Source organism: Macaca mulatta, chromosome 15 (genome assembly GCF_049350105.2).
Source record: "Macaca mulatta isolate MMU2019108-1 chromosome 15, T2T-MMU8v2.0, whole genome shotgun sequence".
Lineage (NCBI taxonomy): Eukaryota > Metazoa > Chordata > Mammalia > Primates > Cercopithecidae > Macaca > Macaca mulatta.
Genome location: NC_133420.1, coordinates 96,295,564 through 96,320,602, shown reverse-complemented (window position 1 = coordinate 96,320,602; position 25,039 = coordinate 96,295,564). Strand labels below are relative to the sequence as shown.

General features: G+C 39.2%; 1 protein-coding gene across 1 annotated transcript in view; it reads right to left on the bottom strand.

The window, feature by feature from the left end:
* Positions 1-19,054, bottom strand: part of LOC100424819 (histone-arginine methyltransferase CARM1-like) — a 255,681-nt gene extending 236,627 nt beyond the window's left edge. The window contains 1 exon segment of the mRNA XM_077966419.1: positions 18,883-19,054. Coding sequence (XP_077822545.1) covers positions 18,883-19,054 — 172 coding nt within the window.
* Positions 19,055-25,039: the final 5,985 nt, after the last annotated feature.

Here is a 25,039-nt window from a genome sequence, read left to right as displayed (position 1 = left end):
AAAACTTATTTTTAAGGCAATTTTTCTTCAAAGATATTTGAAGTCTAGTTGTTATATAGAGCCAGTGATGTCACATAACCTGAGATCTAGTTGTTACAAACTCTAACATCTGCCATTTGCAAAGCCAAGAAAAGCTCGTCATTCAAGAAATTTGAGGGAAAGAGAAAAATTGCAAAAATCAAACTTGGAAAGAAAAAGAGGAAGAAGTGAAATAGAGGTATCATACATGTTCCAATGAGATATTATCCACTCAGAAGATAGTCTGCCTGCACTAAAGGGGATAGGGTAGCATATTGGAAAGTCTCTCAACTATCAACAATTTGTTCTAGTCAAAATTTTAAAAAAAATCATTCTGGTCACCTGTATTATCAGTGATATATGTGATGATCTGAGTCCTCAGTGGTTAAACAAGGACATGCTTTTTCAGTCCAAAAGAAAACTGAGCAAAGGATAATAAGGATAAGAAAAGTTAATAGAGGGGCTGGGTGCAGTGACTCATCCTTGTAATCCCAGCACTTTAGGAGGCCAAGGCTCACTTGCACTCAGGAGTTCAAGACTACCCTGGGCAACAGGGTGAAACCCTGTCTCTACAAAATACAAAAAAATAGCCAGGTGTGGTGGCAGGTGCCTGTAGTCCCAGCTACTCAGGAGACTGGGAGGCAGAGGTTGCAGTGGGCCGAGATCATGCCACTGCCCTCCACCCTAAGCGACAGAGCAAGACTTTGCCTCAAAAAAACAAAACAATGACAACAACAACAACAAAACAAATAGTTAATACAGTATGCTTGCTATGTGCATTATCTTCCAAAACCCATTATCATCCCTAGCACATCCAGATGCAGGCATTTCCAAACAAATACTAAAGGGTATACATTAATTATAGCTTACAATGAGGTCATCAGAATCGGAAGAAGCTTTATTACATCCTCCCAAGAAGCATGAACTTGAACTTTGTTCTAAAGTTTAGGGATGGGCTAAAGTTCAATCTTGCCTATGCTGATTTTAAAATCTCCTGAGGAAAACAGAATGGACAGAGAGAGATACCACATATAATCCACTAATGAGTCACCAGAGACACACATGGATTCTATCAACACAAGGAAAAAATGAAAATACATACACATAATTTAGGTACCTTAACACACAAATCAGTTTGAGGGAATGAGGAAGTATGAGATATAGATTGACCTGGATTAAGGTTAACTAACTCCAAAAACTATGTGATTAGACATTAGAGGAAAAAAAAAAACAGAAAGAGATGTGAAATGTCAGAAGAAAGAGTAGACAGGCAGATGTCCTCATCTATTTCAGGACGTTGGCCATGGAGTGGGGCTTGATGGTATCAGAGGTATTTGCCTGAAAAGGCTTGTGGCTATCAGATCCACTCTGAGAAGCAAGAACCAACGTAAGTCATGAAGTTGAGGGCAAATACCAGGCACAGAACAATGCGGGGACAGGAACCAAAAGGAACCAAAATCAGAATCAAAGCTTTCCAAATATAGGAACATAAATAAAGAAAAAATAAGAAACCAAGAGAAACAAAGTTACAACAAAAGCAGGGAAAGGGGAAGAAAATAATTAACTACTTTCAACACTGGTGCTGGTTGTGAGCAGTTTTAGAGGACTGGACTTGTCATTCTCATGGCTAGGCATTTCCTTTGGCATCTGTTTGATTTGTTTTTGTGTTCTCCTTTTCCATAAACTCAACATTCAGTAGAGACAAGAACTCTGACAACACAAAAAAAGGCCCGAGTCTCTGGGGTGAAAACCTGAGCTTGGTATCTTTTCTCAGACATGCATCCTGTTCAGAAAAAGCTTGGTGATTATTTCCTCATCTTTCTGTAATATAGCAATATTTATTTATTTCTAAAAGCAATTGTTTCTGTCCTTCTGTGTACTGGTTTCTGTATCATTGCTATTCTTTCATTCCTGAAATACTGTCAGAAAATTTACTAATACTGTTAGTTGTTTTAAAAATGCTACCACTAGGGAGTAACCAAGAGGAAATATTGAGATCCTTTGTAAAAGAAGAAACAAAATAGAAAATCTTCCAATATTAAAGTAACTTAACATGTCTACTTTATGCCAATAATGAGCAGAACATATTATTATGTTAGTAAGAGAAATGCATGTGCTTAGCTGTCAGGATATATTGATGAATAAGCTACAGTACCTGAGTTTAGAATGTGTAAACAGCCACAGCAGAACATTACTCTAACCCTAATATTAAATATAGAGTTGAAGAGTTGAGGGTACAAGACAACCAAATGAAATGAATTCAAAAGGTGACATGGACCTCCGAGGAGAGATAAGAGACACAGATTGTTTCACTCTCAGCAGACTATGAAAGAAGGAGGTGACAGTCTAAAAAGCAGGAAGAAAAAGAACAACTGAAAGATAAATGCACTTGTGAAGACTCAAGGTGGACTAGCACAGCAGTTTAGAATCCCAGGGAGCCCAGCACAAGTGGAGTCCTCACCTACTCAGCAATTGTTTTCTGTGAGTCTCTGCTGGGTGCTTATGAGAAACACTGAAGGCAGGGTAGGAAACCCAGGAGTGCCATCTCACCCCTGATGGCGCAGGACTCAGAGCCTGATGAGTTATGAGAGGAGCAGGATGACCCCGGGAAGCCCATTTGTGTTTGGGCCCTTGCATGAGAAGAAGTCTGTGATTGACTGCATCTGGAAGGCAAGTACAACCTCGTGTGTACCCCAAATTTTACCCTGATATAGACCAAAAGACATCTGCCGCTGGGGAAGGAGTAAGAATCTCAGAAGTTGACCCTTATTTGAATATCTGTCCCAGGAGAGGGATAGAAAACCTGTTCCCCACCCTACATTGACATTAGGCAAAATCCATATGCTACTAAAAAAGGATCAGAATGCCTGTTCATACCCAAATCTTGTAATGATATAAAGCAAAATTCTGCCGATCCTGAAGGGGAACTCACTTACACAAAAGACCACCCACCAGTACAGGGCAGAGTTAGGCTGCTATAAAAGTAGAGACAGGGAATTTGCTTCTGACGTAAGCATAGACTGAATAGAAAGGGGAGTCTATCTACCACTGGAGGAAGAGAAGTGAAGCTCAGGAAGTCCTGCTCCCAAAACTCAGGCCCACAGTCTGCCTAAGACTGAGACTGAGGAGGAAGTACTGGGAAATTGTCCCTCCTCACACTATGCTAACAGCACCTCAATGAGTAACAAGCAACAATCATGCAAAGAAACACCATCTGTGACACAGCCATGCAAAGCAAGATGAAAACTGAGGCACAGAAAGACAACAGCAAGAAAAAAGACCCACGTCAAGACATAAAAGCATCAGTAAAACCAGGCCCAGAGATGGCCCGGGTATTAGAACTGTCAGCCAAACAATTTCAAATAACTATGTTTAAAACATTAAAACTTCTATTGGAAAGAGTGAATAACACACACAAACAGCTGGAAATTTTCAGAAAAGAGATGGGAGCTGTCAAAACGACTCAAATGGAAATGCTAAAAATGAAAAATATGATACCTATGAAGAATAATTTCAGAGAGTAATAGCCGACCAGACATAGCATAAGAGGGAATCGCGAAACGTGAAGACAGATCAATAGAAATTATCCAAATTGAAATACAAAGACTAAAAGTGGAAGAAATAAAAAGAACAGAACATCCAAGAACAAAGAGGTACCAGATGACCTAACATATACATAACTGGAACTCAAAAGAATAAGAGACACAGAAGAGTCCAGAAGACGTGTTTGAAAAAATAATAGAGCCGGACACAGTGGCTCCTGCCTGTAACACCAGCAGTTTGGGAGGCCGAGGCAGGAGGATCACGAGGTCAGGAGTTAGACACTAGCCTGGCCAATGTGGTGAAACCCCATCTCTACTAAAAATACAAAAATTAGCTGGGCATGGTGCCCAGCTACTGGGGAAGCTGAGGCAGGAGAATCGCTTAAACCCAGGAGGCAGAGGTTGCAGTGAGCCGAGATTGCACCACTGCACTCCAGCCTGGGTGATGGAGCAAGACTCTGTCTCAGGAAAAAACAAACAAACAAACAAACAATAGATTCAAGAAGTTCAAAAAATCCAAAGAAGAAAAACTGTAAATAAAAACACACTTCTGGCATATCATAGTGAAAATGTTAAAAGTCAAAGATAAAATTGGGAAAGCAGAGGGAAAAAGACATTTTACATGGAATGAAACAAAGCAAAGAATACAATAGAGATCTCACTGGAAACTATGCAGTCCAGAAGACAGTGGAGAGAAGACAGTGGCGAGACATCCTTAAATAAATAAAATATAATACAAACTGGTCACTGTATAAATATACAACAAGCAAAAATATCTTTAAAAAATAAAAATACATTAAAGCTTTTTCAGACAAAAAAATCAATGCTGAAATAATTTATTACCAGCATGCCTGCAATATTAAAGGAAATAGTAAAGGAAATTCTTCGAGCAGAAAGAAAATACCAAATGGAAATTTGGATCAACACAAGGAACGAAAAGCACTGAAAACATACATAAAAAGATGAGGGACAAATGTAAAAACATTTTCAATATTTCTTTTCTTTTTTAAAAAAATTGTACTTTAACTTCTGGGATACATGTGCAGAACGTGCAGGTTTGTTACATAGGTATACACATACCATGGTGGTTTGCTGCACTCATCAACCTGTCATCTACATTAGGTATTTCTCCTAATGCTATCTCTCCCCTAACCCCCCACCCCCTGACAGGCCCCGGTGTGTGATGTTCCCCTCCCTGTGTCCATGTTTTCTCATTATTCAACTCCCACCTATGAGTGAGAACATGCAGTGTTGGGTTTTCTGTTCCTGTGTTAGTTTGCTGAGAATGATGGTTTCCAGCTTTATCTGTCCTTGCAAAGGACATGAACTCATCCTTTTTTATGGATGCATAGTATTCCATGGTGTATATATGCCATATTTTCCTTATCTAGTCTATCATTAATGGGCTCTTGGGTTGGTTCCAAGTCTTTACCATTGTGAACAGTGCTGTAATAAACGTACGTGTGCATGTGTCTTTATAGTAGAATGACTTACAATCCTTTGGGTATATACCCAGTAATGGGATTGCTGGGTCGAATGGTATTTCTGGTTCTAGGTCCTTGAGGAATCGTCACACTGTCTTCCACAATGGTTGAACTAATTTACACTCCCCCTAACAGTGCAAAAGTGTTCCTATTTCTCCACATCCTCTCCAGCATCTGTTGTTTCCTGACTTTTTAATGATCTCCATTCATTGGCATGAGATGGTATCTCATTGTGGTGCTGATTTGCTACAAAGAGAATAAAATACCTAGGAATACAACTTACAAGGAACTCCCTTTGTGAATGGGAGTTCACTGGTCTCTCTAATGACCAGTGAGGATGAGCTTTTTTTATATGTTTATTGGCTGCATAAATGTCTTCTTTTGAGAAGCATCTGTTCATATCCTTTGCCCACGTTTTGATGGGTTTGGTTTTTCCTTGTAAATTTGTTTAAGTTCCTTGTAGGTTCTGGATATTAGCCCTTTGTCAGATGGATAGATTACAAAAATTTTCTCCCATTCTGTAGGTTTCCTGTTCACTCTGATGATAGGCTCTTTTGCTGTGCAGAAGCTCTTTAGTTTAATTAGATCCCATTTGTCAATTTGGGCTTTTGTTGCCATTGCTTTTGGTGTTTCAGTCATGAAGCCTTTGCCCATGCCTATGTCCTGAATAGTATTGTCTAGGTTTTCTTCTAGGGTTTTTATGGTTCTAGGTCTTACATTTAAGTCTTTAATCCATCTTGAGTTAATTTTTGTACAGGGTGTAAGGAAGGGTCCAGTTTCAGTTTTCTGCACATGGCTAGACAGTTTTCCCAACACCATTTAATAAATAGGGAATCCGTTCCCCATTGCTTGTTTTTGTCAGGCTTGTCAAAGATCAGATGGCTGTAGATGTGTGGCATTATTTCTGAGGTCTCTGTTCTGTTCCATTGGTCTATATATCTGTTTTGGTACAAGTACCATGCTGTTTTTGTCACTGTAGCCTTATAGTATAGTTTGAAGTCAAGTAGCACAATGCCTCCAGCTTTGTTCTTTTTGCTTAGTATTGTCTTGGCTATATGGGCTCTTTTGTGGTTCCATATAAAATTTAAAGTGGTTTTTTCTAATTCTGTGAAAAAAGTCAATGGTAGCTTGATGGGGATGCCACTGAATCTATAAATTGCTTTGGGCAATACGGCCATTTTCATGATATAGATTCTTCCTAGCCACAAGCATGGATTTTTTTTTTTCTGTTCATTTGTGTCTTATTTCCTTGAGCAGTGGTCTATAGTTCTCCTTGAAGAGGTCTTTCACATCCCTTGTAAGTTATATTCCTAGGTATTTTATTCTCTTTGTAGCAATTGTGAATGGGAGATCACTCATGATTTGGCTCTCTGTTTGTCTATTATTGGTGTATAGGAATGCTTGTGATTTTTGCACATTGATTTCATATCCTGAGACTTTGCTGAAGTTTCTTATCAGCTTAAGGAGATTATGGGCTGAGATGATGGGGTTTTCTAAATATACAATCATGTCATCTGCAAACAGAGAGAATTTGACTTCCTTTCTTCGTGTTTGAATATCCTTCATTTCTTTCTCTTGCCTGATTGCCCTGGCCAGAACTTCCAATACGATGTTGAATAGGAGTGGTAAGAGAGGGCATCCTTGTCTTATGCCAGTTTTCAAAGGGAGTGCTTCCAGTTTTCCCCCATTCGGTATGACATTGGCTGTGGGTTTGTCATAAATAGCTCTTATTATTTTGAGATATGTTCCATCAATACCGAGTTTTTTGAGAGTTTTTAGCATGAAGGGGTATTGAATTTTATCGAAGGCCTTTTCTGCATCTATTGAGATAATCATGTGGTTTTTGTCATTGGTTCTGTTTATGTGATGGATTACATTTATTGATTTGCTTATGTTGAACCAGCCTTGCATCCCAGGGATGACGCTAACTTAATCGTGGTGGATAAGCTTTTTGATGTGCTGCTGGATTCAGTTTGCCAGTATTTTATTGAGGATTTTCACATCGATGTTCATCAGGGATATTGGCCTGAAATTTTCTTTTTTGTTCTGTCTCTGCCAGGTTTTGGTATCAGGATGATGCTGGCCTCATAAAATGAGTTAGGGAGGAGTCCGTCTTTTTCTATTGCTTCGAATAGTTTCAGAAGGAATGGGACCAGCTCCTCTTTGTACCTCTGGTAGAATTCGGCTGTGAATCCATCTGGTCCTGGACTTTTATTGGTTGGTAGACTATTAATTACTGCCTCGATTTCAGAACTTGTTATTGGTCTATTAAGGGACTTGACTTCTTCCTGGCTTAGCTTTGGGAGGGTGTATTTGTCTAGGAATTTATCCATTTCTTCTAGATTTTGTAGTTTATTTGCATTGAGGTGTTTATAGCATTCTCTGATGGTAGTTTCTATTTCTGTGGGATCAGTGGTGATACCCCATTTGTCATTTTTTATTGTATCTATTGGACTTTTCTCTCTTTTCTTCTTTATTAGTCTGGCTAGTGGTCTATCTATTTTATTAATCTTTTCAAAAAGCCAGCTCTTGGATTCATGATTTTTTGAAGGGTTTTTTATGTCTCTATTGCCTTCATTTCTGCTCTGATCTTAGTCGTTTCTTGTCTTCTGCTGGCTTTTGAATTTGTTTGCTCTTGCTTCTCTAGTTCTTTTAATTGTGATGGTAGGGTGTCAATATTAGATCTTTCCTGCTTTCTCCTATGGACGTTTAGTGCTATAAATATCCCTCTAAACATTGCTTTTGCTGTGTTCCAGAGATTCTGGTACATTTTGTCTTTGTTCTCATTGGTTTCAAAGAACTTATTTATTTCTGCCTTAATTTCGTTATTTACTCAGTAGCCATTCAGGAGCAGGTTGTTCAGTTTCCATGTAGTTGTGTGGTTTTGAGTGAGTTTCTTAATCCTGAGTTCTAATTTAATTGCACTGTGGTCTGAAAACTTATCATTTCCATTCTTTTGCATTTGCTGAGGACTGTTTTACTTCCAAGCACTTGGTCAGTTTTAGAATAAGTGCTATGTGGTACTGAGAAGAATGTATATTCTGTTGATTGGGAGTGGAGAGTTCCATAGATGTCTATTAGGTTTGCTTTCCCAGAGCTGAGTTCAACTCCTGAATATCCTTGTTAATTTTCTGTCTTGTTGATCTATCTAATATTGACAGTGGGGTGTTAAAGTCACACACTGCTATTTTGTGGGAGTCTAAGTCTCTTTGTAGGTCTCTAAGAACTTGCTTTATGAATCTGGGTGCTCCTATATTGGGTGCATATATATTTAGGATAGTTACCTCTTCTTGTTGCATTGACCCCCTTACCATTATGTAATGCCCTTCTTTGTCTTTTTTCATCTTTGTTGGTTTAAAATCTGTTCTATCAGAGACTAAGATTGCAACCCCTACTTTTTCTTGCTTTCCATTTGCTTGGGAAATATTCCTCTATCTGTTTATTTTGAGCCTATGTGTGTCTTTGCACATGAGATGGGTCTCCTGAATATAGCACACTGATGGGTCTTGACTTTATTCAATTTGCTAGTCTGTGTCTTTGAATTGGGGCATTTAACCTGTTTACATTAAATGCTAATATTGTTATGTGTGAATTTGATCCTATCATTATGATGCTAGCCGGTTATTTTGCCCGTTAGTTGATGCAGTTTCTTCATAATGTTGATGGACTTTACAATTTGGTATGTTTTTGCAGTGGCTGGTACCAGTTTTTCCTTTCCATATTTAGTGCTTCCCTCAGGATTGCTTGTAAGGCAGACCTGGTGGTGACAAAATCTCTCAGCATTTGCTTGTCTGTAAAGGATTTTATTTCTCCTTCACTTATGAAGCTTAGTTTGGCTGGATATGAAATTCTGGGTTGATAATTCTTTTCTTAAGAATGTTGAATATTGGCCCCCACTGTCTTCTGGCTTGTAGGGTTTCTGCAGAGACATCTCCTGTTAGTCTGATGGGCTTCCCTTTGTGGGTAACCTGACCTTTCTCTCTGGCTGCCCTTAACATTTTTCCTTCATTTCAGTCTTAGTGAATCTGAAGATTACGTGTCTTGGGGTTGCTCTTCTCGATGAGTATCTTTGTGGTGTTCTCTGTATTTCCTGAATTTGAATGTTGGCCTGTCTTGCTAGGTTGGGGAACTTCTCCTGGATAATGTCCTAAAGAGTGTTTTCCAACTTGGTTCCATTTTCTCCATCACTTTCAGGTACACCAATCAAACATAGGTTTGGTCTTTTCACATAGTCCCATTTTTTCTTGGAGGCTTTGTTCATTCATTTTCATTCTTTTTTTCTCAAATCTTGTCTTCACACTTTATTTCATTAAGTTGATCTTCAGTCTCTGATATCCTTTCTTCCACTTGATTGATTCAGCTATTGATACTTGTGTATGTTTCACTAAGTTCTTGTGTTGTGTTTTTCAGCTCCATCATCAGGTCATTTATGTTCTTCTCCAAACTGGTTATTCTGGTTAGCAATTCCTGTAGCCTTTTTTCAAGCTTCTTAGCTTTCTTGCATTGGGTTAGAACGTGTTCCTTTAGTTCAGAGGAGTTTGTTATTACCCACCTTCTGAAGCCTACTTCTGTCAACTTGTCAAACTCGTTCTCCATCCAGTTTTGTTCCTTTGCTGGTGAGGAGTTGTGATCCTTTGGAGGAGAAGAGGCATTCTGGTTTAGGAATTTTCAGCCTTTTTCTGCTGGTTTTTCCTCATCTTCATGGATTTATCTACCTTTGGTCTTTGCTCTTGGTGACCTTCAGATGGGGTTTTTGTATGGACGTCCTTTTTGTTGATGTTATTCCTGTTTGTTAGTTTTCCTTCTAACAGTCAGGCACCTCTGCTGCAGGTCTGCTAGAGTTTGCTAGAGGACCACTCCAGACCCTGTTTACCTGGGTATCACCAGTGGAGGCTGCAGAATAGCAAAGATTGCTGCCTGTTACTTCCTCTGGAAGCTTCGTCCCAGAGGGGCACCTGCCAGGGTGGAGGCTAGCTGGATGGTTACCTCTAGGCTAGCTGGAGCTCACCTGTATGAGACACCTGCTCTATTGTCCCCTGCTGAGGGGTGTCTCCCAGTCAGGAGACATGGGGGTCAGGGACCCACTTGAGGAGGCAGTCTGTCCCTTAGCAGAGCTCGAGTGCTGTGCTGGGAGATCCACTGTTCTCTTCAGAGCCAGTAGGCAGGAACGTTTAAGTCTGTTGAAACTGGGCCTATAGCGACCCTTCCTCCAGGTGCTCTGTCCCAGGGAGTTTTATCTATAAGCCCCTGATTGGGGTTGCTGCCTTTCTTTCAGAGATGCCCTGCCCAGAGAGGAGGAATCTAGAGAGGCAGTCTGGCTACAGCAGCTTTGCTGAGCTATGGAGGGCTCTCTCCAGTTCAAACTTCCCAGTAGCTTTGTTTAGACTGTGAGGGGAAAACTGCCTACTGAAGCCTCAGTAATGCCAGACGTCCCTCCCCCCACCAAGCTTGAACACCCCAAGTCTACTTCAGACTGCTGTGCTGCCAGCGAGAATTTCAAGCCAGTGGATCTCAGCTTGCTGGGCTCCGTGGGAGTGGGATCTGCTGAGATAGACCACTTGGCTCCCTGGCTTCAGCCCCCTTTCCAGGAAAGTGAAAGTTCTGTCTTGGTGTTCCAGGTTCCACTGGGGTATTAAAAAAAAAACTCCTGCAGCTAGCTCGGTGTGTGCCCAAAGAGCAGCCCAGTTATGTGCTTGAAACCCAGGGCCCTGGTAGCATAGGCACCCGAGGGAATCTCCTGGTCTGTGGGTTGCGAAGACCATGGGAAAAGCATAGTATCTGGGGCAGAATGCACCGTCCCTCACTGCAGGGTCCCTCACACTTCTCTTGGCTAGGGGAGGGAGTTCCCCAACCCCTTGAGCTTCTCGGGTGAGGTGATACCCCACCCTGCTTTGGCTCACCCTTTGTAGGCTGCAGCCACTGTCTAACCAGCCCCAATGAGATGAGCCAGGTACCTCAGTTAGAAATGCAGAAATCACTCATTTTCTGTGTTGATCTTGCTGGCAGCTGCAGACCAGAGCTGTTCCTATCTGGCCATCTTGCCAGCAACTTCAGTATTTCTTTAAATGATCATTAACTCTCTCCCTGGCTAGAAAGGGCAATACCAGCCTAGTCATAGGAAAAAGCCAGATGAAGACAAACCAGACAAAAAGGGGGACTCTGTTACCTACTGTCTGTTGCCAATTAAGGGTAGTTCAACCATAAACCCATTTGTTCCAATTAATGTCATAATTTAGTTTTATTTTCTTTTTTCTTTTTGAGACGAGGTCTTGCTCTGTCACACAGGTTGGAGTACAGTGGCAGCATTGAGGCTCACTGAGGCTTTGACCTCCCAGGCTCCAACGATCCTCCCACCTCAGCCTCCCAAGTAGCTGGAATTACAGGCACAGGCCACCACATCCAGCTATTTTTTAGATTTTTTGTAGAGACTGAGTCTTGCTATGTTGCCTAGGCTGGTCTTGAACTTCTGGGCTCAAGCGATCCTCCCACCTCTGCCTCCACCTCCCAAAGTGCTGGGATTACAGGCGTGAGCCACCATGCCCAACCTCATGATTTACTTTTTTTATGAAAAGGGTAACTGTGTATCTCTGCTTCCAGTCCAGATGAATTTACAGAGGCTGAATTATGCTCCCACTTAAAACAACTGAAAAAAATATTCTCAAGAAATTGGACATCAGTCATCAAAGAATAGTAATGTCTGAGACATGGGAAACAAGTGAGGTGAGCCCCATGATTTTCCCAGCTTACTACATTAAAAATTTCCAGGCTACAGCTCAGTGTCAGGGGATGCAGTCAGAGCCATGCAAACTCCCAAATTAAAGAGGTGGAGTGCAGAGTCCAGAGAGACCAAGGCAGCTAAAGTTCATAGAACAGATTAACAGAAAGTAGTGAGCTATAGAGAAAAGATCTACAGACATCTGTAGATGATCCCCCTTGAATATTTGCAGAGTAGTGATTCATGCATGCAATTTAGGCCAGGAAAGAACCCCCAAAATGATTAGAGGAAATAGTGATCAGAGATCACACATGGCCAGGAATAATGCCTGATCTCACTGGCCAGTTGGGAAAACCCAACTCCTGGGACATGGAGTCCAGTATTTCAGAAAAGTCCTGCCTCAATATAGGGTATAATTAGCCCTACACTAAACCCTGCTCTGTTTGTATCTAACAAATCTTAACAGCAAGATCTATAAAGATAAAAATTTCCAAATAATTGCATCCCAGAACAAACTCAAGAATATTTATAGAAAAACAAAGATATTCAGCATCCACAAAGGTAAAATTCACAGTCAATGGAATGTGCAATCTGAATTCAACTGAAAAAATACCAGGCATGAAAGGAAATAGGAAAATAATCTATGTTGAAGATAAAAATCAATCAACATCAACTCAAAATTGATGCAAATGTTAGAATGATCAGATAAGGACATTAAAACAGCTATTATATTAATAACTACATTCCATATGTTCAAAAGCCCCAGGGTTCATTCAGTAGTTCATGGCTGTCATCAAGAGTTGAGGCTCTTTTCATCCTTCTGGTCTGCCATACTTATATATTGATTATCACCTTCAGGCTTATTTTTTATGATGCTAAATTGACTGCTGCAGTTTTAATCTCAGTGAATTACACAAATAATATCCACAACAATAAGAAAGGCAGAAAAAAGGCTTCTTCTAATGGGCCTTCCAACTTTGCCAGAAACTAAATTCTTTCCCCAAATCCCTAAGTAAATCTCATCTTACATATCATTGACCCAAACTGGGTCAGATGCCTAAACCTAAATTGGTCACTGGAAAGGAGAATGGGATGGCTACGAATGACTTACATCAATCACCATTTATCTCTTGAGGCTTTATTCTGGTTGCATGATCAAATTGGGATTATATCAACAAGAAAAATAAAACTTTGCTCTCCAACAAGGGTAACTGTTGGAGAATTGTAGAGAGCAGCCAGTTTCTCCACGACACCCCAGCAATCATGCATGTACCCACAGAGATCATGCAAGCAAAAGTTTGTACTGTAACTAATCCAAGTATTGGAGGAATGCCCTATGATCATTCCAAAACACAAAGCAGGTAGGAGGCTCCTGAGGAACCATCTTGAAGCCATCTCCCATTCATCTCCCTATTTTTCTTGGGAGGCTGTCAGTTTCCTACTGCCTCCAGGTTCTGGTGAGTTATGGGGCTTCATGTCCCACTGCTCTTAGGATATATTAATAGCTCCACACTATAAAATTGCTTAGCTGTCATCACGAATTGGCTCCTCTGCCACAGGGCATCCCACAACTCACACTGTACTCATCTGGCCTTTTTTGTTTTGGTGTCATCATTTTCGGTGTGTGGAATGAGGACCCAGAGAATTGGCATCTCAGGGTACTCTTTCTTTAGCTATCTATGAAACTGATAAACGGTCTGAAAGTAGAAGGGCCTTATTGTATCTTACCAGCCATATCAGTCAGACGTTGGCCTCAGCCCTGCCTGCTGGGTACCTGACAGGAAATACCAATAGTATCTGCCATATCCAATAAACATCCAGCATAATTCGAGGGCGTATACACAGAAAATCAGCAAGCAGGATCCAAACTTCAGAGCCTCCATGGAAAACATTTATGTTGTATAAACCAGGGGTTGTCAAACTGCAGCTCATGGAACAAATCCTCAGTCTGATTTTGTATGATCTACGAGATAAAATGGCCTTCATGTTCATAAAGAGCTATGAAACACACACAGGGTCAGGGGTTCGGTGGAAGAGACTGAATGTGGTCCACAAAAGCCTCACATATTTACTATCTATCTGACACTTTATAGAAAACGTTTGCTGGACCATGGTCTAAGCCGTCAGTCTCGAGACTTCCTAGGTTCTTCCTCCTTTTATAACTTAAAGCTTTTAGCCTAAATTATCCTGGATTTATGAGTGAAAGAGCTGGGTCTCCAAGAGCTTACATAGTATGCCCAGTTTGTGAGTGGCAGAGCAGATTCAAACTTCTGACCTGCTTCAAAGTCCAATCCTCCTTTAAATCTTCTACGACCAGTCAATATTTGTTCCATAACTAGCTAGCTTAAATTATTTTCCACAAAATGATTATTTGGGCATTCATAAATCTTCCAGTAGAGGAAAATTCTATAAATTTAGAATTTAGCCACTTAGTGATTCTACTAAGGGAAGCATTTGAATCTTAAAAAAGAAAAGAGAAGAAAAAAGAAAAAAGAAAAGAAAGCTACAAAATCAGCCAAATCCGCGTTTAGATATTAGGTGTTTGTATCTTACATGCTCTTGTCTCCCTATTTTTGGCCAGTTCTACTTCCCTCTTTCAAAGAAAGTGGTTACAAAATGAAGATAAAATTCACTTAATCTTGCTAGCTATGAGGAGTTTTGAAAAATAGTTTTAAAAAAATGGACAGAGAAGAAAATGTAACTGTCAGCTTAAATATATGCAATTAACTCATTAAACAAAACATTTTATTAAACACTTATGTGCCAAACCTTGTGATAGGCAAATATTTTAGATAATATCAGAATTCCGTGTCCATTTTTACCTAGTCACTTCTGTCATAAATGAGATTCTGCTCTATTTAGTCTGGAATATTTTGCTTCAAATCCAACCTCATGCAGTTCTATGAGATACCTACTACAGTGGTCACAAAGTGAAAGGCCTCCAGGGACCAGGCAGGGAAATTAAGAACTAGAGCTGATATCCAGGGGATGGAAACAGTAAGGAGGGATGTGGGCCACGGTGCAATGGAGAGAGTATTTCCTTAGCATGAGATGAGGCAAGCCTCTGTGGCAAGAGTTATAGATTTTTTGGAGGAAGCAGAAATCTGGATTTTCATGTAAAATACCTCCATTGTTTAATGTGAGCTCGACTTTAAAAAAATACTCTATGGGCCAAACAAAACCCATCCCTGAGGCGCAGCTTCAAAGATGAGTTTTGTTTGATCCACAGCATCATGTAACTTCTGCATAATAGGTAAACTAGTTTTACAAGACCAGTCTCAAAAGGAATGTGCCTTATGCAAAATCCTTTCTTTTTTATAATTATTATTTTTTTTTTACTTTGAGATAATTGTCGCCAAGGGAAGGGTTCACATGCAGTTGCAAGAAATAATACAGAGAGAACCCATATATTCTTTACCTTGTTTCTCCCAATGATAATATCCGGAAAAAACTATACTACAATATCACAATCAGGATGTTTTTCTTTTAGGGTTTATTATTCCACTACTTTTTCAATAGAGGAAAAAACTAATAGATAAGTAGATAGGTAGTTCTCCTGATATTCCTAGATAAATGGCAGCATACTGTATGTACATTTGCTATCACCCCTTAGAAGTGTGTGTCTGTGAGTGTGTATCTGTATGTGTATATATCTATGTTCTTCATATTTTCATGCCTACTTATAGCTGCATAGTATTTCTCTTTATCAATTATCCAGTTTATTCAACTACTCTTTTATTGATGACATTGTATGTTTCCACTCTTTTGCTATTACTAATATTGCTGCAAATAATAGTTTTGACATTTGACTTTTAAAATTTTTGCCACTGCACCTTCAGGATGAATTCCTAGAAGTAGGTAAATGCCTGTATAATACTATTTTACACCCTCTCAGCAATGTGTAGGAGGGCTGTTTCCCCACAGCCTTGCCAACAAAGTACACTGTTAAAGTCTGATTTTTTTCCAAATGTAAATGGTGAGAAACGATATCTCAGTTTAGTTTTAATTTGCATCTCTTATTTTGATCAAAATTGAGCCTCTTTTTCACATGGATAGAAGCCATTTGCTTCTGTTTCTCTGTGAATGCTGTGCTCACATCTCTAGTCCATTTCTCCTGAATGCTGGCCTATTTCTTTGCTACTTAAGCCCCCCTTTATATGTTAGAAAAATCAACTCTTTATCTGTATTTTACATTTTACATACAACATTTTTAACATAATCAAATGTATCGATCATATTCCTTATTGCATCTAAATTTTGAGTGTTTTAGAGAGTTTCCTCTATTCCCATGATACAGAGCTATTAGCACATTTTCTCTTCTAGTATATGTAGAGTTTTCATTTTTACAATTAACCTCTGAATTTAACCTGGTATATGAAAAAGGAATGGATCCCATTTTTATTGTTTTCCATATGTCTATCCAAGTATTCCAAAACCAGTTATCTGTTCTCAATTATTTGAGTTGCCGTATTTACTGTTACTAAATTTATATATGAATTGGACCTATCATGTCAAATTTCCACTCTTTTCCACTGGCCTGTTTGCTAATACAATCCTTCATTGCCTATTAAAGCTTTGTAACATGCAGGACTGTTACATGGTTATTGGTAGAGCTGCCCACCCCCACTCCCATCCCTACCCATTTCTCTTCTTTTTAAAGATTTTCCTGGCTAATCTTGATTAGTCATACTTTCAAGTGATTCTTATAAACAATTTGTCTATTTCCAGAAAAGAACCTGCAAAAACATAATTGTATATTTGGGGATTTGTGTGAAATCTATACATTAAATTACAGAGAACTGACAGCTTTATGAAGTTGAGTCTTCCAAACAAGAACAAGTGCATCCTTTCTTTTGTTCAAGGTTATTTGTATCATCTTTCATAAAAGTATTTTAGCATTCCACATATAGGTTCTGGACATTGTTCATTAAGTTTATACATAGATATTTTCTTTTTACTATCATAAATGGAGTCTTCCTTTCCAAATATCTTCTAACTTTTCTTTGCATATATATTGGCTTTTTTTTTAGGGTTTTTTAAATTTTTTAAGTTGATGAATAATAATTGCACATATTAATGGGGTACACAGTGATGTTTCTATACATATAAGGTACAGTGATCAGATCAATTAGCATGCCCAGCATCTCAAACATTTATCATTTCTCTGTGTTGGGAACATTCAGTATCCTCCTTCCAGCTATTTGAAACTATATAACATTATCGTTAACTATTGTCATCCTACGGTAGAACACTAGAACTTATTCCTCCTATCTAACTGAAATTTTGTTTCCTTTAACAAATCTCTTCCTATCCTTCCCTTTCTCTTACACTCCCCAGCCTCTGGTGCCTTCTGTTCTACTTTTTACTTCTGTGAGATCAACTCTTTTTAGCCTCCACATGAGTGAGAACATTCAGTGTCTAACTTTCTGCTCCTGGCTTGTTTCACTTAACATAATGTGTTCCCATTTCATCCATGTTGCTGCAAATGACAGGATTTCATTCTTTTTGTGGCTGCATAATATTCCATTGTGTATATATACCATGTTTTCTTCATCCATTCATCTGTTGTTGGACATCTAGTTTGATTCCAGATCTTGGCTATTGTGAATAACGTTGCACAATGTGGTTGGAACTGTAAGCGCTTTTCCTAAGTGAAATGACTCAGAAACAAAAAGTTAATAACCACATGTTCTCACTTGTAACTGGGAACCAAAGAACAGGTGCACATGAACATACAGCATGGAATAATAGAACTGGAGACTCCAAAAGGTGGGAGGGTGGTGAAGGATGAAATGCTACCCATTGGGTACAATGTACACTACTCAGGTGATGGGTGCACTAAACTCCCAGACTTTACCACTGTGCAATGTATCCATTTAAGACAACTGCACTTGCACTCCTAAATCTATTTAATTTTTTTTTTTTTTTTTTTTTTTACATACTGCAATAAACATGGAGGTGCAGATGTCTCTGCAATATACTGATTTTCTTTCCTGTGGATAAATGCCCAGCACTACCTGGATTACATGGTAGTGCTATTTGTAGTTTTCTGAGGAAACTCCATACTCTTCTCCATAGTGGCTATACAGGTTTACATTCCCACAAACAGTATATAAAAGTTCTCTATTCACCACATCCTCACCAGCATTTGTTATCTTTTTAATAATAGCCATCCTAATTGATGTAAGGTGATATCTCATTGTGATTTTGATTTGCATTTCCCTGATGCTAAGTGATGCTAAGCATTTCTTTATACATTTGCTGGCCATTTGTATGTCCTCTCTTGAACAATGTCTGTTCATATATTTGTCCATTTTTTAATTGTCTGGTTTTTTGGCTGTTGACATGTTTGACTTCTTTGTATATTCTGGATATTAATCCCCAGTCAAATGAATAGTTTGCAAATATTTTCTCCATTCTGTAAATTGTCTTTTCACTCTGTTGATTGTTTCCTTTGATATGCAGATTTCTTTTTTTTCTTTTTTTTTTTTGAGACGGAGTCTCGCTCTGTCGCCCCGGCTGGAGTGCAGTGGCCAGATCTCAGCTCACTGCAAGCTCCGCCTCCCGGGTTCGCGCCATTCTCCTGCCTCAGCCTCCCGAGTAGCTGGGACTACAGGCGCCCGCCACCTCGCCCGGGTAGTTTTTTGTATTTTTTTAGTAGAGACGGGGTTTCACTATGTTAGCCAGGATGGTATCGATCTCCTGACCTCGTGATCCGCCCGTCTCGGCCTCCCAAAGTGCTGGGATTACAGGCTTGAGCCACCGCGCCCGGCCGATATGCAGATTTTTTAGTTTGATATTGAAACAGGAAAAGTTCCCTTGTCCTCCTTGCAGGGCCCGCAACATGGGGAGTTGCTTGCTTCTTCAGGGCTCTGCTGCTCAAACCTCTAGGGGAGCATACAGATGGAGGTGTAGGGCTCCAACCCCACAGCAGCATCTAGGGTGGATATTTCCAGCTCCTGAAGCCCCAGTGGGCCTGTGCTACCGTGAGCTCTTTTAGTTTTGCCGTCTCTAGGTGGCTTGTGTTAACAAGCTCAATTAGACCCTCTACCTTGTCACAAGGACATAGGGCTTTCTGTATCTCAGGCTCTTGCCTTGATGTACCAGAAGAATCGGATCACACCTTGGCCTGGAGAATGAGTCCAAGGTTTTATTGAGTGGAGGTAGCTCTCAGCAGATGGGGGAAGCCAGAAGGGAATGGAGCGGGAAGGCTTTCCCCTGGATTTACACCACTTAGGGGCTGGGGCTTTCTTCGGACTGCCCTGGCCAAACTCCACCTGATTTTGCTCGTTCATGGCCTGCCAGCGTGCTGATGTCTTGTGCTCTTCCACCAGTGTGTTCCCCTAGACCCCCTCTCAACATCCAACCACTTCCGTCTTCTTCCGCCAATGACGTCCAGCTGCTTGTGTGTCTGCCTGCTAGGGTCTTGGGGATTTTATAGGCTCGGGGTGGGGGCGTGGCAGGCCAGGGTGGTCTTGGAAATGCAACATTTGGGCAGGAAAACAAAAATGCCTGTCATCTCCTAAGTCCACGGGCACAGGCCCAGTGGTGGAGCCCTAGCCAGGGACCACACCCTCCTTTACTCAGCACTTCCCTTCCCCCTTCTGTATCAGTATCATCTCATTTGTTTATTTTGCATTTGTTGCCTGTGCTTTTGAAGTCTTACTCATAAAGTATTTTCCCAGACCAATGTCTTGAAGCATTTCCCCTATGTTTTCTTCTAGTAGTTTTATTTTCTTTGGGTCTTACGTGTAGGTCTTTGATCCATTTGGAGTTGATTTTTATATAGGGTGAGAGGTGGTGGTCTAGTTTCATTCTTGTGTGTATGGACATCCAGTTTCCCAGCACCATTTATTGAAGAGACAGTCCTTTCTGCAGCGAGTGTTCTTGGCACCTTTGTCAAAAATCAGTTGGCAGTAAATAAGTGGATTAATTTCTGGGTTCTCACTTCTGTTTTATTGGTCTATGTGTCTGTTTTATGCCAGTAGCTATTGATTGTTGAATTTTAATTTTGTAACCTCCTTCCTAAGGAAGTTATGTTATTGTTTGTAATTGTTCTTCCATTGGTTATGCTATGTGTTTCATATATGAGACAGAAAAGGTTTAAACTCTTCATTTTTAATAATTGTTTTCCTAGCAGCTTTCTCTATTAATTTCATTGGGAAATACTTTCAATACAATGCTACAGAGTAGTGGAAATATGGGCACCCTTGTTCCCAATTTTAACAGATAAGCTTCTCATTTCTCATTTGTCCCCCATTTGTTGGCTTTGGAGTTGAAGCTCATTTTAAAAAACACAAAGCAATTTCTATTTGATTGGTTTTAACATATGTGGTATTGAACTTTCTAAAATGCCTTTACTACCTGTATGGCGATCATACCATTTTTTCCTCCTTAATTCAATCAAAATAGTAAATTAAGTTACTAGATCACAGGAGTACTATGTACAGAGAGCCTTATGAGAACCACCACTCCAAGCCTTCCCAATCTATCTTTTTATTGCCTAATATGAGTCTGACATTAGTAAATATTAAGACCAATTTGACTGATCTAGAATAAATTAGAATATTTACTTATTTCTAATCATTAAGTACCTCTGTGACTCCCCACTTTTCCTCAAGATAACCAAGTTCAGTTCAGAATTCTTTCCATTCTCCAAACATCTGGAATATACAACTCAGGAGACAAACTCACTTAGAGGAACTAAATCAGGCATTCTTAAATGTTTTCATGTTGAAGACCTCTTCAGCAGTCTGATGAAGCCTAATGGGAACCTTCTCAGAATAATACTTTTAAATGTATAAAAAAAAAGATTATTAAGAAAACTAATATTAAAATACAGTTTTCAGAATATAATATGTGCTTTCTTTATTAAGAAGTCAAATAGCAAGATCTAGCTGCAGTTCTAATAACTACCATAATTTTGAAGCAGTGATGTGCATAAATATTTTGAGGCTGCTGCAATTATTGTGATATGGTATGAAAAAGTCTGTGATTTTATTTATGATAAAGTTCAGTGATGACACTACTGTTGTTTGTTATCTACATTTAAAATGAAAGGAAACATCAAATGTCAGCTAAAAGTCAGTGAAAACAAAGATGTAATGATTCTTCATTCAAGTTTATGGACTTCTGGAGTTTATCCATGGTTTGCTTGGGAGTTTATAGATCCCAACTTAAGAACCTCTACAGTTGAACTTTTTCCATCCTTCCACCTACATTAGAATTCTGATCTCCCTTATTGGAGAACAGAGAAGCAAAATAGAGTCTGCTTTTTCTGTTTCCAATTAATATTCAACATTCACTCCAGAATGGTGGTCCATATAAGCAAAACATTTATTTTTTTTAGTTTTACTTTTGTTTCCTCAGTCTCAAACCATGCTAGATTGTATTTTTCTGATAAATGTTTATCGTTCTATATCAAGAAATTATTTATCCCTGGTTATACCTTTCCTTTATACCTGTTATTCATGGTCAATTACAATCTGTGCTAGAGTTCCTCATGCAGTTATACAGTCTTTTTACAATATCATCCATTTGTTCTTCATTGGAATGATACACAAGTTATTCTATCAGAATTTCATTTTGTATAAAATATCAATAATAATGGAAGAGCTTCCCAATCTGAATCTTGGGGAATGGTTATATACCCTTCCTAAAATCTAGAATATGTATCTCCCAATGCCCAGGGTTCTCCCTGACTATAAGAGGGCCACTTTTATTCAAGGTTCCTATCACTTTCACATCTCTAAATAATTATTCTCTAATGTGTTGAACTGGATCAACTATTTTGCTTTCTATCAGAAATTATCAACCAACTAAATCCAACACTTATTCAGTACAATATTTGGAGTACACAACAGGTAATTCAAGTTCCTCCCTAGTGGATATACAGATAACCAAATCCTCTTATCACTCCTATATCTCACTAAAGGCTAACCGGTGATTGCTGCCAGGCATGCAGCATATGCCCATGTCTTCCACTAGGTCGGGAATTCTACCTTACACTCCCAGCTTGACATCATCTCTGCTTGTCTCTTGTTACCTTCAGGCAAAAGCTTTCCTGCCATCAATTTTGGATTTATATGTTTTTATAAACACTTGCTTTCCTGATACTTGGATTGGTTTTACTTCCTTTAAAAAAAGTTTATTTTCCTAAGAGACACCCTTCCCATTATAACCGTAAGTGGATTTATAATTTTCAAACCTCCTGGAAAGAGCCCAGAAAAATCTAATGCAACAAAATAAGCTGACTCAATCTAGTGGTCTTCCCAATATACCATATTGTCTTATCTAAAAGATGAAGGTGGATTTAGTTTACATGGTCTCAAACTATCCATTGACCTTTTTAGTACTTTCTTTTTTGTTTTGTTTTGTTTTGTTTTTGAGATGGAGTCTTGCTTTGCTGCTCAGGCTGGAGTACAGTGGCTTGATCTTGACTCTCCGCAACCTCTGCCTCTCAGGTTCAAGCAATTCTCCTGCCTCAACTTCCCAAGTAGCTGGGACTATGGGCGCGTGCCACCACACCCAGCTATTTTTTGTATTTTTAGTAAAGACCAGGTTCCATCATGTTGGCCAAGCTGGTCTCAAACTCCTGAACTCAGGTGATCCGCCTGTCTCAGCCTCCCAAAGTGCTGAGATTACAGGTGTGAGCCACTGCACCCAGCCCCTTTTTTGTGCTTTAAAATGTTTAGTGACTTTCTAACACTCTGAAATACTTTTAAAGTGTCTGCCTCAAAGAAAAGTATCTTTATTTTTATGATATATCTTGTATGAGCAAATATTTCCTGAATTTCCAATTCTGTGTGGCTAGCCAAGATCACTGGGTGATCTATATCTAATTCTGAGGTCCAGAAGAATTTTATACTATATTTTTATTCACTCTCAGAGAACTACAATTTGCCCACATTACACTGAGACAATGCAGCATAAACTTTCTACTGGGAGGCATGGATTATGTTTAGAGACAAGTGGTTGTAAATTAAAAGAATGAATTATCCAAATATTTGTTTTCTGTTTTTAAATAATCACATCCACATTATCTCAAAACATGAATGTAACTTACTGTTAGGTATTCATTTCCTGTGACTGCTGGAACAAATTACTATAGACTGGATGGCTGAAAACAACAGAAATTGGCTGGGCACAGTGGCTAATGCCTGTAATCCCAGCACTTTGGGAGGCCGAGGTGGGCAGATCACGAGGTCAGGAGTTCATAACCAGCCTGACCAATAGGTGAAACCCCATCTCTACTAATAATACAAAAATTAGCCTGGTATGGAGGTGTGCGCCTGTAATCCCAGCTACTCAGGAGGCTGAGGTAGGAGAATTGCTTGAACCTGGGAGGTGGAGGTTGCAGTGAGCCGAGATCGCACCACTGCACTCCAACCAAGGCGACAGAATGAGACTCTGTCTCAAGAAAAAACAAAAAAAACAAAAAAAACACAGAAATTTAGTATCTCATAGTTCTGGAGGCCAGAAGCCCCAAATCAAGGTGTCAGCAAGGCTACGCTCCCTCTGGGGGCTCAAGGGAGAATTCATTGTTTTCCTATTCTAGCTTCTTGGTGGCTCCAGCTGTCATCTGACTTGTGCCTGCAACACTCCAGTCTCTGCCTCTGAGGTCACATCCCCTCCTCTTCTCCCTGTAATCTCCCTCTGCCTAGCTTGCATAAGGATACTTGTGATTGGATTTAGCGCTCACTCAGCTAATGAAGGATAAATGCCTCCTCTCAAAATCCTTAATCATTTCTTTTCCCATATAAGGCAATATTCACTCGTTTACCATATATGGTAACAGTCATAGCTTCGGGGATTAGGGCAGGGACATATCTTTTTGGATGCCACTACTCACCCTGCTACATTTTTATTTATATAATCCATGAAATATGAATAGGGTAGATTTTTTTCATAAGAGAGCAACTAACATAATTTCTAAGACATTGGGTAATGTCTTAGATCTTAATAGAAAATTAGCATCTAAAATGTCTTAATGTCGATATTCAGGATGGTTTTTATAAGTCAATCATTAACGAAAACATACATTCATATTTTAGAACTAAACAACAAAGGTGTGATTATTTCTACACGTCTGCTTAATCACTGCTCCTATAGATATTATTCACTAAGTCATCAGTAGGTCTAAAAAGATTTTAGGCCAGGCACCGTGGCTCATGCCTGTAATCCCAGCACTTTGGGAGGCCGAGGCGGGCGGATCACGAGGTCAGGAGATTGAGACCATCCTGGCTAACACAATGAAACCCCGTCTCTACTAAAAAAGACAAAAAAATTGGCTGGGCGTGGTAGTGGGCACCTGTAGTCCCAGCTACTCTCGGGAGGCTGAGGCAGGAGAATGGCGTGAACCCAGGAGGTGGAGCTTGCAGTGAGCCGAGATCGCGCCACTGCACTCCAGCCTGGGCAACAGAGGGAGACTCCGTCTCAAAAAAAAAAAAAAAAGAAAAAGAAAAAGAACAGATTTTAATATTATTCCAAATTACACTGATGACTTTTTTTTAACTTATAAAAATTATAGTATTCTAAGATAAAACAAAGCACATTATATTTAGGCTACTTTCACACACTTTGAATCCATTTTTGTTGGCCAATATTCTGATCTAGTTTAAAGAAATGATATGTGAAAACAGTTATTTCTTTCAGGGAAAGCTCAAAACATAACTTAAAAAGTCTTAAATGCTTTATTTTTTATCCAATGTTGTTATGGCTGTCATTATAATAGTAATTTACTGCTGTCTGTAAACCAGAATTAGAAGCATTAATAGCAAAGAGTGATAACCTAAGATACTGAATCTAGCAGCCACATCACAAGATCAGAATGTTTGAATCAGCCAAATTCTCCTGGCCCTACACTAATTTTAGAATGTCATTTCGTCTCTACCTGTCATTTGATTACTAACCACACATTTTTGGTTTAAAGTACATGAAGACTTTTTTCCCCCCTATAACCACTGTGTCTTTGTCCTTTAACACAAATTTCTTTCTGAAAAGAAAATAATCAAAACGAGAGTTGAGGTAGATAGAATATTTTTCAAGCTTACGATGCTCAAACATCATAGAATTTCTATTTCCTCTATTTGTCCATCTCAGATAACTTGAGTATGATTATATTATTCATTTGAAATACAGTTCAATTTATTTCTGTTTGTACTCCAATTTTTCTCCTATGTTTATTGTTTTTATTTATTTATATTGATTACACAAAATATTAGCATAGATCCAAAACTTAGAACTATACAAAAGCATATATTTTAAAAAGTGTTAAATTA